The sequence below is a fragment of the Balaenoptera ricei genome, chromosome 4, assembly GCF_028023285.1.
Source record: "Balaenoptera ricei isolate mBalRic1 chromosome 4, mBalRic1.hap2, whole genome shotgun sequence".
Taxonomy (NCBI): domain Eukaryota; kingdom Metazoa; phylum Chordata; class Mammalia; order Artiodactyla; family Balaenopteridae; genus Balaenoptera; species Balaenoptera ricei.
This window is the reverse complement of record NC_082642.1, coordinates 66,447,301-66,461,215: the sequence shown is the minus strand read 5'-3', so window position 1 is coordinate 66,461,215 and position 13,915 is coordinate 66,447,301. Positions and strand designations below refer to the sequence as shown.

The 13,915-nt window shown below is 40.5% G+C and overlaps 1 protein-coding gene across 5 annotated transcripts in view; it reads left to right on the top strand.

Annotated features, from left to right (window-relative positions):
- Positions 1-13,915, top strand: part of PLD1 (phospholipase D1) — a 213,086-nt gene that overhangs the window by 142,199 nt on the left and 56,972 nt on the right. For all 5 annotated transcript variants that reach the window (XM_059920532.1, XM_059920528.1, XM_059920531.1 and 2 more), the window contains 3 exons: positions 2,460-2,588; positions 3,311-3,429; positions 4,915-5,028. In XM_059920532.1, coding sequence (XP_059776515.1) covers positions 2,460-2,588; positions 3,311-3,429; positions 4,915-5,028 — 362 coding nt within the window. The remainder of the gene's footprint in view (positions 1-2,459; positions 2,589-3,310; positions 3,430-4,914; positions 5,029-13,915) is intronic.

The following is a 13,915-nucleotide window of genomic DNA, read 5'->3' as shown; positions in this document are numbered from 1 at the left end:
CTAAGAGACGAGAGAAAAAACAGGAGGATGTGGCAAAGTCAGAAGACACCGGGTGAGGGGCAGAAAGATACCCTCTTCATGAACTTCAGCAGCCAGAGTCTGGGCCACCGATGGATGAGGCTTGCAGTAAACTGGCATGAAAAACCGCTGCCAAAAGACAAGGCAGATGCAATTATGAAATCAACTGGGAGCCAGATACAGACTAATAAGAACCACCTCAGATCGGCATTGCTGATGTAAAAAGTCCTTCTTTCCTGCTCATACGTGTTCATGCCATTCTGAGCAGTAATCGCAGTAAGTTGGAGTATTTTGTTCTGTTTAGCCCTAATATTGTTTCATTTGTTCTGAGGAGGACCCTGATTTATTTGGATTAGTTTAGGCCATGACTAAAACCAAAACCAAATTTGAACTGTGAGCAGGTTGAACTCAATTAGCACCAAGATCATTATCTGAGACTAAGAATTTGCTTTGTTTTTCTTATCAAAGCTGATTATTAGGTGAGATTTTTAAACAAGTATATGTGTATACATATAAAGATTTAGCCTGGAGTTTCTCAACTGATGAAAACAAATTTTATATATAATATATATATATATATTTTTTTAAATTTTACTTCGGAATTGACCCACTATTTACCGCGTTCTTTGTCCCCTTTTTTTCTTTTCCTGTTTTTTAAATAAACAAAGTGCCATGCTTACTCTAAGAGCCTACAGGTGAGCAAATAGACCTACCAGTACTTTGGCCTTTCAGTCTTAGCAGGAAAATAAATCACTGGGAGAAATCAACAGAATTCTATTTTTAACATTATTAAGTTTTGTTCATTGTTAGCATTTTAAGACATTTTCCTTTTACAGAAAATTCCAGTACCCTTTGGAGGTTAATTATTCAGTCTGAGATAGAACACTAGCAGTATGTGTGGTGATTGTTTAAAAACTTCTGCTCTGCAAATGCTTATTGATTGCCTACTGACTGCCAGGAGCTATACCAGGCACTGAGGGGACACACTCCCCACCCCAGAGTTTACAGATGAGTGAGTGGGGAGCAGGGAGGGAGCATCCTTACACAACTGGGTCACAGAGTCAGAGGCCCGGAGGTGTGCAACTGTTAATGGTTCTACAGCAGTGCTAGGGACTGCCTCTCCCTGCTGGGGTCTGGGAGGTGTCTCTAGGACAGATGACAGCTAACGTGGCTCTTGAAGGAGGATGAGGAGTTCAGACCAAGAGGGAGGGAAGAACATTCTAGGCAGAAGGAATAATGTGCCAGCTGCATGATGAACCAAGCCTGTCAAAATCAGTGAGAAGTATGGTGTGTGTGGGGTCTGGGTTGTGTGAGGAAAACAAGGACCAGAAAGAGAGATTGTCAGCAGTTTGAGAAGAGCTAGCTCTCTGTGCATACTAAACCCTTAGGATTTGACCCCCCTCTAGGCAGTAGGTCATCCTAGAAGGCTTTTAGGCAAGGAGTCTGCATTTTTAGAAGGACAGCTCTGGGGCAGCGTGTTGGTAGGGAGACCAGTCTGGTACTCTCACTGGCTCCTGCACGTGGTACCATTTATTCATTCAACAAACAGTTTTGCATCCAATGTCTATCTGTTAAGTGTCTCTTTTGTGCCAAGCGCTGCATTTTGTGATTTGTAGTTCTGCTAGTTTTCCTGCTTAGTTGTCTTTGTGATCAGCATATTCCATAAACATACAAACTATTTAAGTCAACATATTTACCCTTAAGTAAAACGTTCCCAACAAAGTTCTTTGTGAAATATTGCAGTGGATTGCTGCTTTTGCGCCTGTGCCGTCATGAGCTTCTGTCTATTGTTACACTTTTTATGGATGTCATTTATAATTTTAGAAAAATAGAATGTTAAAGCCCAAAAGATCTTAGATGTCATCTGGACCAAATGTTTCCTTTCACACATAAAGGATTTCTGACCCAAAAAGATGAAGCTCAGTGTCACTTAGCTAGTCAGTTCCAGGGCTGGAACACAGGTTATCTGCAAATTTGAGGTTCTTGCATTTGGAGATGCAAAAGACAAGAATTATACGTTAAATGTGCACCATACTGGTTGAGGAAAAAGAAGGACATGACTTCTTTATGGCCTCTGCATCTCATGTTCCTCCACCTGACCTGACTTTACTGCTCTCTCATAGGCTCTCCTAGCAAGTTCTTTATTCACAGTTAACCCTGTGATCTATTCCTCCAGTGATCTGGTAGATGGTGAGAATAAGAATATTAAATTTCACTGTCAAATGATGGACCTGATTATAGCCCCAACTACCCACTAATAGTAAATTCATGAGGGTTTTAAAACCTTGTCAGCCCACAGCCTCATGAACACATGCTGTCCTAGTTATGAGGCTTAAGAAGAAAAGTTAAGAAGTCTTTAGGTGTTTAATAGATAAGAGATGAGCTTCCCTCTCTGGGGTCCGCCTGAACCAGTCTCTGAGTGGGTCTTGCTGCATTTACAGACACAGGCTCCATCCGAAGTTTACAGACAGGTGTGGGAGAGCTACATGGGGAAACCAGATTCTGGCATGGAAAGGACTACTGCAATTTTGTCTTCAAAGATTGGGTTCAACTTGATAAACCTTTTGCTGGTAAGTACCGTGGTAGTGGGGGCTGCTTATATTTTGTCTTTACCTTGTCAGCATCTCAACAAGTATGCATGTGCATGATCTAATATCTTTTGTTTTGTTTTGAATATTTGGTAAAACACTGGAAACTATGATTCAGTCATATACTTAAGGGCTTTTCCTTATAGTAAGAAAAGAAAATGAAATAGAGCTTACTTGTTGGAAATCTCCAGCTTCCACATAGGCATATTTTAGGGGGGTAATAATCTGTAATTCTCCAGGAGATGGTTCCCTTCCTTTGATCATCTCCTTTTTTCTGCTTAACATCTTCATCTTCCAACATTAAAACAACACATTTCAGATTATCACTGTGCTTGTATATCTAACAGGAAATAGGAACGTAGCTTAACATTATTTCAACAGGATAAAAAAGAAAAATGTAATGTCAAGTACACAGCTTTAAATAATTTGTACCAACTCACATCTGCCTTGCCTAGTGATTATCTAATAAGTGAAGTGGAAACATGTTTGGGAGAGGTGCATGGGAGACTGTGTTCCCCAGTGTGAGATCTATGTTTCTCTTGGCTATAAGGGTATTGTTCTACCCAAGCCAAGTAATATACACACGGTGGGCATTACCACATTTTCTTATATGTATCGTAGTCAGGGTCAGAGCTGGGGTCAGATGGCTTGTGTGCCTCTGGGCACAGGAGTTAGCGAGGACCTTGCCTGGTGCACCCGGGCAGATTTCATTGACAGGCACTCCACCCCCCGGATGCCATGGCACGACATCTCCTCTGCGGTCCACGGGAAGGCGGCTCGCGACGTGGCCCGTCACTTCATCCAGCGCTGGAACTTCACGAAGGTACATAGGTGGTTTTATCATGATTCAGTCCACATGAAGAGAGACAGGCCAGGAAGAAGAGGCGAGAAGGGGCTGCGGTGGCCGCAGCTGTGCTACCCATCTACTCTTGGGTGCCCGGTTGTCAGAGTGCCTGGGTCTCTGAGCAAAAGAAAAAAAAAATATTCCTGAACTTTCACACCACAGACAATTCAGAGGGCGGAGGGATGATGCTACTATCACAGCCTATGGTTTAACCCTTTGAACACTTGGGACACTCAGTGTCGTTTAAGCATCTGGCCGGGGCTGATAGTCACGTGGAGGGCTGTCGGGCTACTGTAGGGGGATGGGAGCCTCGTTCAGGTGAGAGAGCTGGAGCTTGCAAAGCCTTCCAATCCTGGCACTGCCCTGGGCCCATATTGGTACAGGCTTCTGAGAGGCGGTTCTGAGCAAAGTGAACAGCGTGAGAAGATGGAGCCAGTTTTCTTTTCTCCAGTCTGTGTCTTCCTTAGTATGATGCCTTCATTACTTGTAAGCATTTGACCTAACATTCCTAAGTTAAGTACCTGTCGTCTAGGTGTTATTAAGATTCCATTTTATTTATAGAATCTTAATAAAATAAATAAAATGGTTTTATAGGCATTTTCTCCTTATAATTTGGAGATAATTTGGAAGAAGATTTAGTTTTATTAACAACTTAAAGTGTCACCTTATTTTCATTTAAATAACATTATAAACAGTTAGTGGGAGCTCTTAGAAACAGTGGAAATATTTTTAACAAGAATTTAGAGGCAAATGAATGAATAAACAAAAGGATAATATTTTTAACTTATTGGACTGACAAAGATAAAAACGCTGCAGATACCTACAATTGGGTTTGGGATCTATGATGGTCTTATACCTTGCTCCTGGGAGGATAAATTGGTACAACTGCAGAAAACTTTTTAAAGGTATGTAACCTTTGACTCAGAAAATCTATTTCAGGTACTTAAGCTAAAGAAGTTACTCAATAAGTCATTTATCTTGACATTGCATCTAATAATTCATATAAAATGAGAAACAGCTGACATCCTCATTAATAGAAATCGTTAAATTATGATTGTTCCATGCCATTTTACTATGAAATTATTTTGAAATGATATATAGTGCTTTACTGCTGTTGCAAGATACTACAACGTAGTAAAAAATCAGTTTATAAAATAAGCCCATTTTTGCAATTGTATACTTCTATAACTCCAGGTTGTATTTAAGTTTTCTTTAAAAATACAAAGCAATAATGCTCACTCCAAAAGGTAAAAGAAGGAAAAAGGGAGTTTTCTGTCCCTGGGAAATAGACAGAAAACAAAAATAAATAATCTATTGCCTCTTCACCTAGAAACACCCATTGTTAATATCTCTTTCCCTTTTTCTTTTTCAAATGAACCTGAATTTTTTTTATAATCACAAAGTAAGGAAGACTGGAACTGTTTTTCAATTTGAATCTTTTTTACCTGTTTTTCTTTATTTTAGATTATGAAACCAAAATATCGGTCCCTTTCTTATCCTTTTCTGCTTCCAAAATCTCAAACAACAGCCCATGAGTTGAAATACCAAGTGCCCGGGTCTGTCCATGCTAATGTGCAGGTAAGTCTGGCTTTTCTTTTTCATGAAGTACTAGTGGGTACAGTCACTCTTACTGGACTAAATGCCTATTGGCTTCAAGTTTTGCAATAAGGACAACTCCAAAGCAAATCCAAATAGACCTTTTAAAACTTAGTATTGTATTTTCTATTTTAAATGTACTCAATTTATCCTCTTGTTAAAACTCTCGTATAAATATAATAAATGCATATCTTTAGAAAAGGCCACTCAAGGAGAGGCTTGTCCTGTAATTCCTTCTGAAGTGACTCTAGCAACATGATACCCAGTAAACCTGGAGCTGATACCAGTGAAGTACCAGGAATACGGCTGAAACTTAGCATATAGGAAGCTAGTTATAGTTCAATCTAATTTTAGTTCCTAATTAACCAAATGCCTTTTAGAGACACTTTTAAAAGAATGAGAAATTTGCTTATTAAAATAACAAAATTTGACCACATCCAGTACAACATTCTCAAATTACAAATAAGAAAATTAAGACCCAGTGAAACTTTGAGACTTGCCCAGGGTCATCGAGCTGGTTATCAACAGAGGTGGAGCTTGAAATCCTAGTCTAGTCCACTGTTACCCAATCTGCTCCCTGTACCAACTCCAGCTCAAGTGTCTTGAGATCATACAGGGACAGAACTAGGATTGCATTGCCTTTTGTTCAAAGTCATCACTATCGATGTCAAATGTATTGTTTAAGTACAGAACAGATTGGTGTTTGCCAGAGGCAAAGGGTGGGATGGTAGGGGTGCAGAAATGGGTGACAGGGGTCAAAAGGTACAGCTTCCCGTTTTACTCTTAATAAGTCCTGGGATGTAATGTAGAGCATGGTGACTGTAGTTAACAGTACTGTGTTGTATATTTGAATGTTGCTAAGGGAGTAGATCTTAAAAGTTCTCATCACAAGAAAAAAAATTTGTAACTATGTGAAGTGATGGATGTTAACTATACTTATTGTGCTAATCATTTCACAATATAGACATATATCAATTTTTTTTAAAAAAGTATTTTTTAAGTGAAGATCCAGTAGTCTGCTGCTGACATCGCTATTATGGATTTATTTAATTTGGATATGGATTCTGGTGAATATGATTATATAAATGAAACGCCTAAATCAGTTACTTTGTACTACGTGCAAGGAGAGGTGTGTGTATCTAAGAAATAAAAAGACATTTCAGACCGTAGATCAAATAATAGAACAATCAAAAAGATAAATCACTTAAGAGAATTACCTACAGCAAATACTTCGTCATCCCAGGCTAAAGGAGATAACTAATTTAAACTTAGAGGCACAGATAGATATGCATTCATATGTAAGTTAATGAATATTTTATGAACCTGTTTAATTTTATTCTACTTAGAGGGAAAAATTACCTGTGCTGTAAGATAAAATAGGAGCCTTGATATTAAGAAAATAAGAGAATTTAATTTAATATTTGAGATGGCATTAAAATTGACTCAGTGATCAACTTATCCAAGTTAGCCGATGCTAATTAAGCATCTGTTGAAAAGTTATTTCTGAGAATTGTGTATTTTTATGATTAGCAAAAGATGGTTTATCCCAGTGTTGCAAATACATACATCTTCTAATGTTTTTTGGTAAAGCCCTGGTTTATGTATTCTCTTCCTGCCACCCTGATGAGGCAGATAGATGCTCTGCATGTCCGCCCTACAAAACGCCTCCCTTGGTTCACCTTCTCCCTATCACTGGATGTTGTGGTAGAAATGGAGCTAGATCAGTGACTCCTTACATGCTCACATGTTCATCCCTGACATGCCCAGGCTGCCTGCACTCTACGAAGCCAATTGATTTCAAAGGAAGTTTACCAAGACTCATTAATTCATTTATTCAGTCAATTTATGTCTACTAAGTGCCATCTGTTTGCACAGTCAAATCATCAGTGCACACCTGGATACTGAGGAGGCAGACAAAAGGAGTTCTCTGACTCTGGAAAAGGAGTTAGATGGGGGAGAGGAAGCTGTGATATTAAAGAATTCAGTTAACAAAGCAAGGTGTGGTCTAGGACCAAATGCCAGTCTTGAGAGTATGGACCAGCATGCCATGAGAGGTTGGCAAATGAGAGGGACAGAACTGGGTTCCCCCTTTAAGGAATAAGTCTGCTGTTCAGAAGATGGTAGAACCAACTGCAGCAAACCATTTGCTCTTGAAGGGGTAGTAGATGAGGTTCAGACAGCATAAAGCCAGACTGGGGATGCCCTGATGTGCTGGCCTGGTTCATTTTGACCTGATCCTGGAGGCATTAGTGAACTCTGGAATGTTTTTTTGTCATCTGAGAGGAAGCATGATACATGAATGTTTTATGAACATTAATCTAGATCAGAGTTTCTCTAATTGGGTTTTGCCTGTGAAATGCTAATAGCTATTCCACAAAAAAAGGTTTCCATGGACAGATAAGTTTTTGCAGATTTTTTTTTTATACAGGAGAGTTTAATTTTTATTTTTTTTATTTATATTTATTTTTTTTGGCTGTGTTGGGTCTTCGTTTCTGTGCGAGGGCTTTCTCTAGTTGCGGCAAGCGGGGGCCACTCCTCATCGCGGTGCGCGGGCCTCTCACTGTTGTGGCCTCTCCCGTTGCGGAGCACAAGCTCCAGACATGCAGGCGTAGTAGATGTGGCTCACGGGCTCAGTTGCTCCGTGGCATGGGGGATCCTCCCAAACCAGGGTTCGAATCCGCGTCCCCTGCACTGGCAGGCAAATTCTCAACCGCTGCACCACCAGGGAAGCCCGCAGATTTTTAAAATATAGGACTTCTTAGTGCCTTTGTTATGTCTACGTGCATAATGAAATTACTAAGACTGAATATTCTATGAGCATTTCCCAAGCTTAATTGATGTAGGATCTCTCAATTTGTCACCTATTTCCGTTTTTCCAAACAAACACACTTTGGGACCTAAAGTTTATACATGTGAAAAACTTATAAGACTAGAAAGGGAATGAACACAAGGAGACAAGTAAAGAGACTGCTATAGTAATTCTAGAATACACTAATTTTGTATTTATAAATTAGTATTCTTTTTCTTAAAGGAGACTCCCCCATAGTTGAAAAAGTTTTAGACCTCACGAAACATCTGCTGGTTGCCAGTAGATGTTTTGCAGAACTGCCAAAATAACTCCAGTTGTGAAAACAGTGGGCACCACCAGGCAGTGCATCTTTTTGAAGACAGGAAAATCTGATATGACCAGACACTGAAGAAAAGACAAGAAATTACCCTGCTCCATTTCTCCTTTTCTGTAAAATTCTGACCACAGTATTGTTTCACTTCACATTACTTACTGGCTCTAAACATTTTTCACCTTGTTCTAGGCGTTGTTGTTGTCAAGTTATAAATGTATAGTGCTTAGCCGGTAAAAGCAACAATCTAGTCCAATCCCTGGTTTTCCAGAGAATCCAGAAGACATCAGGGAGATAGGGACCTGGCTGTGTAGGAGGCTACTTAAGTTTTAAAAAGTTTATTTTTGTATTTTCAAGTCTTTCATTCTCTCAGTTACCGTGTGGCAATAGCCAAATGACTGTTAAATACTCTTGGTTGAGGGCTTCCCTGGTGGCGCAGTGGTTGAGAGTCTGCCTGCCAACGCAGGGGACACGGGTTCGAGCCCTGGTCTGGGAGGATCCCACATGCCGCGGAGCGACTAAGCCCGTGAGCCACAACTACTGAGCCTGCGCGTCTGGAGCCTGTGCTCCGCGACGGTGAGAGGCCCGCGCACCGCGATGAAGAGTGGCCCCTGCTTGCCACAACTGGAGAAGGCCCTCGCACAGAAACGAAGACCCAACACAGCCAAAAATAAAATATAAATAAATAAATAAATTTAAAAAAATACTCTTGGTTGAGAAATTTAATAAAACTTAATAAAAGTCTTCTTATTCTTTTTAACATTGATTTTAACATAGTTTTTAACATAGTTTATTGTTCATAACATAACTTAGAGACCACAAGCTTAATTAACTGGAAAGGAGTGATGTAATGTAGCCAGGGGAAGGGGCAGACTGTATTCAAATTCCTGTCTCACTACATACGAGCTGTATAACCTTGGGAAAATTATTTCACCTCTCTGAATGCGTTTCCTTCATCTTTAAAACAGGAAACACAATAGTACCTGTCTCATAGGGTTGTGGTGATAGTTAAATAAATTAATCCATGCAAATCACCTAGAAGAGTATACTAGTTTGAATTCTATCAATATTAGCTACAACCTTCAGGCATTCCCTAGTGTTTTCAAAAGTTTGCAACAAGGAAGCTGACATTTCTCTGGATGGGTCGGTCACAGGCTAGTTCTGGATACAAAAATCTTTATACTATTTATACCATATATATTGAAATGGAGAGAGAAAGAGCATTGGACACAATAAAGTAAATAATAGATAAAATTCATGTTGTTCTTGGGCTTCCCTGGTGGCACAGTGGTTAAGAATCTGCCTGCCAATGCAGGGGACACGGGTTCGAGCCCTGGTCCGGGAAGATCCCACATGCTGCGGAGCAACTAGGCCCGTGCACCACAACTACTGAGCCTGCTCTCTAGAGCCCGCAAGCCACAACTACTGAGCCTGTGAGCCACAACTACTGAAACCCGTGCGCCTAGAGCCCATGCTCCACAACAAGAGAAGCCACCGCAATGAGAACCCTGCGCACCACAAAAAAGAGTAGCCCCCACTCGCCGCAACTAGAGAAAGCCCGCGTGCAGCAACGAAGACCCAATGCAGCCAAAAAAAAAAAAAAAAAAAGATTTAAAGAAAAAAAATTCATGTTTTTCTTTTATCTGCAGAAGGGAACCCAGTTATTTAATTTTTTAATACAAAAGCACTGGGCCCGATCACCCTTAGGCATGTACTACTGGTGATTCCACACCAGCTACGTGCATAGCTGTTGCAGAAGCTATGGCCGACAGGGCCGGCCAAGGAGACTAGAGCTACAGCAGCCAGAATGGAGACCTGCCCTCACCAACATGAATTTCTGCTTCTAAAAAAGTCATCCAGACCTGAGAGCTGACTTCAGCAACTTCCACTGACACTTTAAAATAATCTTGGGTGTTTCCCCTCAGTGCTGGGTATTCTCAGAAGCCTGCCAAGAACACTCAGAGAAGGCATAGCAGGAGACAGGCGTGGGGACGGGGTTGGAAGAAAGATGATTCTGAAACTGCTTAGGCACAGAGTTTATAAGAGAACTTGTTTTCTCCCTAAAAAGAACAAACTATGTTGCTGAATGCTCTCGTTGCCACTTACAATAAATGACCAAGACAGAGGACATCTGACATGTCTATTAAGGTAAAAGAAAGTGCTTGGGGCTTCCCTGGTGGCGCAGTGGTTAAGAATCTGCCTGCCAATATAGGGGACGCGGGTTCGAGCCCTGGTCTGGGAAGATCCCACATGCCGCGGAGCAACTGGGCCCGTGAGCCACAACTACTGAGCCTGCGCATCTGGAGCCTGTGCTCCCAACAAGAGAGGCCGCGATAGTGAAAGGCCCGCGCACCGCGATGAAGAGTGGCCCCCGCTTGCCACAACTAGAGAAAGCCCTCGCACAGAAACGAAGACCCAACACAGCCAAAAATAAAGAAAGAAAGAAAGAAAGAAAGAAAGAAAGAAAGAAAGAAAGAAAGAAAGAAAGAAAGAAAAAGAAAGTACTTGATGCCAAATTAGCATTAACACGGAATCAGTACGTGGAACAATCCTTTTTATTAAATTGGGCAGCTTATAGTAGAAAAGTCATTTCTTAGACAGTCATTGCCAAGAAGTTCTACCAAACTGAAGGAAATATTCCACTGGAGTCATGTCTTCAATCTCTTTGTCTATTAAAAGAAAAGAAAAACTATATAAAGGCAAATGTAAATGACATTCAAATTACACTATTGGAAACATTTGTTCCTACACTTGGGGAAAATGTCCAAAAGACACTCCAAAGGATGTCAATGTAGGAATCAATGTAGATTTCAAAGGACAGCAAAGTGTTTTGTATAGTGATAGAACAAAGTAGGTAGGGAAGGGTGAAAGAAAGCCACTTGATTTATTTCTAAGGAAGTTCCTTAACATAGAAGCTGCTTTCTGTTTACGGACCAGGTCTTCCTGCAGTAAGACTTCCGTGCATCTTGCTGTGGGTCTTGACTGGCTGAAGCCACATGAACAGGGAGTGTTCACTCAGTGCCCAGCATGGCACTAAGTTTTTTATGGAGTATCTCATTTAATATTCACCAGTCTATCAATTATGGTCCTCTTTGACCCCTTATTCTACAGATGAGGAAACTAAGACTTTGAGAGGTTATTACACAGTGAGTATTGGACGGGATGAGACTGGATTCTAAGCAGTCTGCTTCCAGAGGCTGAGGTCATAACTGCTCAGCAGAGAGACTGTTTCCAGTAAGTCCCAGGATGGTTGTAACCACCAAGGGCCCCAGTAAGGCAAAGCTGCATGTCATGCTTGCCTTTTGATATTATCCTCTGTTGCCGCAGACCCAAATCCAGCCCAATCCAGCCCCAACTCTCCTTTTGCTTTCTGGCTCCAAAGAGCCCTCAACTCTACATTTTTTCCTAGGACGTCTCTCCCCTTAAGTCTTATTCTTCAAAAAGCACATTCTCTTCCTTTCCTTCAGCCTCAAGATTAACTTTTCCCTATTGCTCAGGCCAAAGGATCACCCTATTCGAATAATGACACACTGTGCTGTGAATGGATGACACTCAACTGTAGAAAAATGGTTCTTAGAAGGAAGAGCTTGGAATTCCCTGGTGGTCCAGTGGTTAAGACTCCGCACTTCCACAGCAGGGGCCCTGTGTTCGATCCCTGGTCAGGGGAACTAAGATCCCACAAGCCATGTGGCGCAACCAAGAAAAAAAAAAATAGAAGGAAGAGCTTGGTAGTCTGAGGCAGGTTCTTGAACAAAGTCCATTTCTGCTGTTCCTTGCCTGCAGTGCTCCTCAATACAGACAGGAAGAATGAGGCCCAATCATTTGAGCACTTCTTTTCTCTCCCCAACCCATGCCACCTGTGAGCTGCAACATGGAGGCCAACTTCTGCATGAGAGACAAAAAAATATATATATATAGTGCTTTTGTTCCATGATCGACTTGGGAGCTCAGAGAAACAAAAAGGAATTAAGATATGTACTGAATTTATAAGGAATAAAAAGCATTGCAGTAAGAGAACAGGAACTTGGGACAAATACTAAGAAAGTTTTGAAAGTTTTCCTTCAAGAAGAGATTTCTGTATTTTAAGCCACATATTCGGCTTGGGCCCACTGTATGTAAGGGGATTAGAGCTTGTGGATAAAGAGAAGGTTATCTTTTAAGAAGTCAAAAAATAGGACACAGTACAAAGGAAAATGACTGGTTTTAGTTACAATCTTGAGGCTAAAACATTAAATCAGAAATATGCCCTTTATAAAGGGCATAAATATACTTTAAAATTGTGTATTCAAACTTGAGGTTTGAAAAGTGTGGGTTAGATTTGATTCTCAATCTACTTGGGTCAGTAAGATAAGCCACATTTCTGTGTGTGTAAGGAGGAGTTTGAGGCCTGTCTCAGTTACATTGGTTTGAAACAAATGCAAGACAAGTTAGCCAGGTCAGTTAAGAAAAAGAAGTGAGTAAATCTTAAATTTGAAACAAAAGTAAGTCAATCAAAATGTCTTTGACTTACTAGATTTGTTTACAGATTTCCTAGAACATCAAGCATTTAAAGCAGTGGAGTTGGTCCCTGGTTCGGAGTAAAAGAGAAATTCACATTTTCAGTTTATCTTGTGGTGATAAACAGATTTTAACTAATCAGAATCATAGTAAATGAATAATAATTCCAAGTAATTTTTTTCTGTATTACTTGAAAGATATGTTCAAGTTTAACCAAAAATGACGACTTTTTAAAGTTAAATGAGTTTTCATTTTGAGAAAATGATATAGATTTGGATTCAGACAATAAGACAGGTAATGCTGAACCCCCTTAGGATGTAGGCAACCCCCCACCTTCTATGGTTTTATAGGCATCAGGGGGGCTCTCCTCTACTTTGCTTACTCTCTCCCACAGGCTGATGCCAAAATGGTCTTCTTTTGGCTTACAAATGTACTTATTATAAACATTTAACTGCCTTTAGAAAGGAAAACTTTTTACCATTATCCTTCACAAGAAAGACGGCAGATATGTGACCTTCATGCTTTCCCGTCATGGCCGCCGTTGGCCTTCAACCTTAGATTTCTTCCCCAGTGTGTCTAGTTCCAAGAATCCGCTCTTCAACATAGGTGTCCAGGAAGACTTGGAATCAATTAGTCTTGACCTTCGAGTTGAAACTTGCTTGACACTCCTGATTTATGTATTATGCAAATGAGTTTATTAAGTCTTTGAAGCAGCAAATTTTGAGAGTGAGGAAGGAAAGAAAGTATAAGGTTTTGGGATTTGAGGGCAAGACTAGGACATTACCACCAAGGGTGGTGTATAAACTTTGCTCATAGCTTTTTAGAGAGGTAGATCAACCATATATCAAATATCTACTATGTGCTGCATAACATAGTGCTTTGTGTTTGTTATGCCATTTTTTTTTCTTTACAACAGCTCTGTGTGGGAGTGTGTGGGTGGGCAGGTGTGTGTGTGTGTGAGAGACAGAGACAGAGACAGAGAGAGCAATCTCAGGTGTTCAGAGGAGGAAACTGAGCCTCCGTGATGTTAAAATGACTTGTTCAAGGTGAAAGAGCTAGTAAGTGCAGAGCAATAGTGCATATCTCAAGAGTTCCTACCATTCCAGTATACTCTGCAGTTTTATACATTGTTTCCAGAGTAATATAGAATTGGATCAGGATGGGTGGCAAAAGAATCTTCTCAAGGTTGCCTGCATTTTAGGGCTATGCTCCTTAGCAACAAAATTCAACATAAATTTGAGTGGACAAAGAAT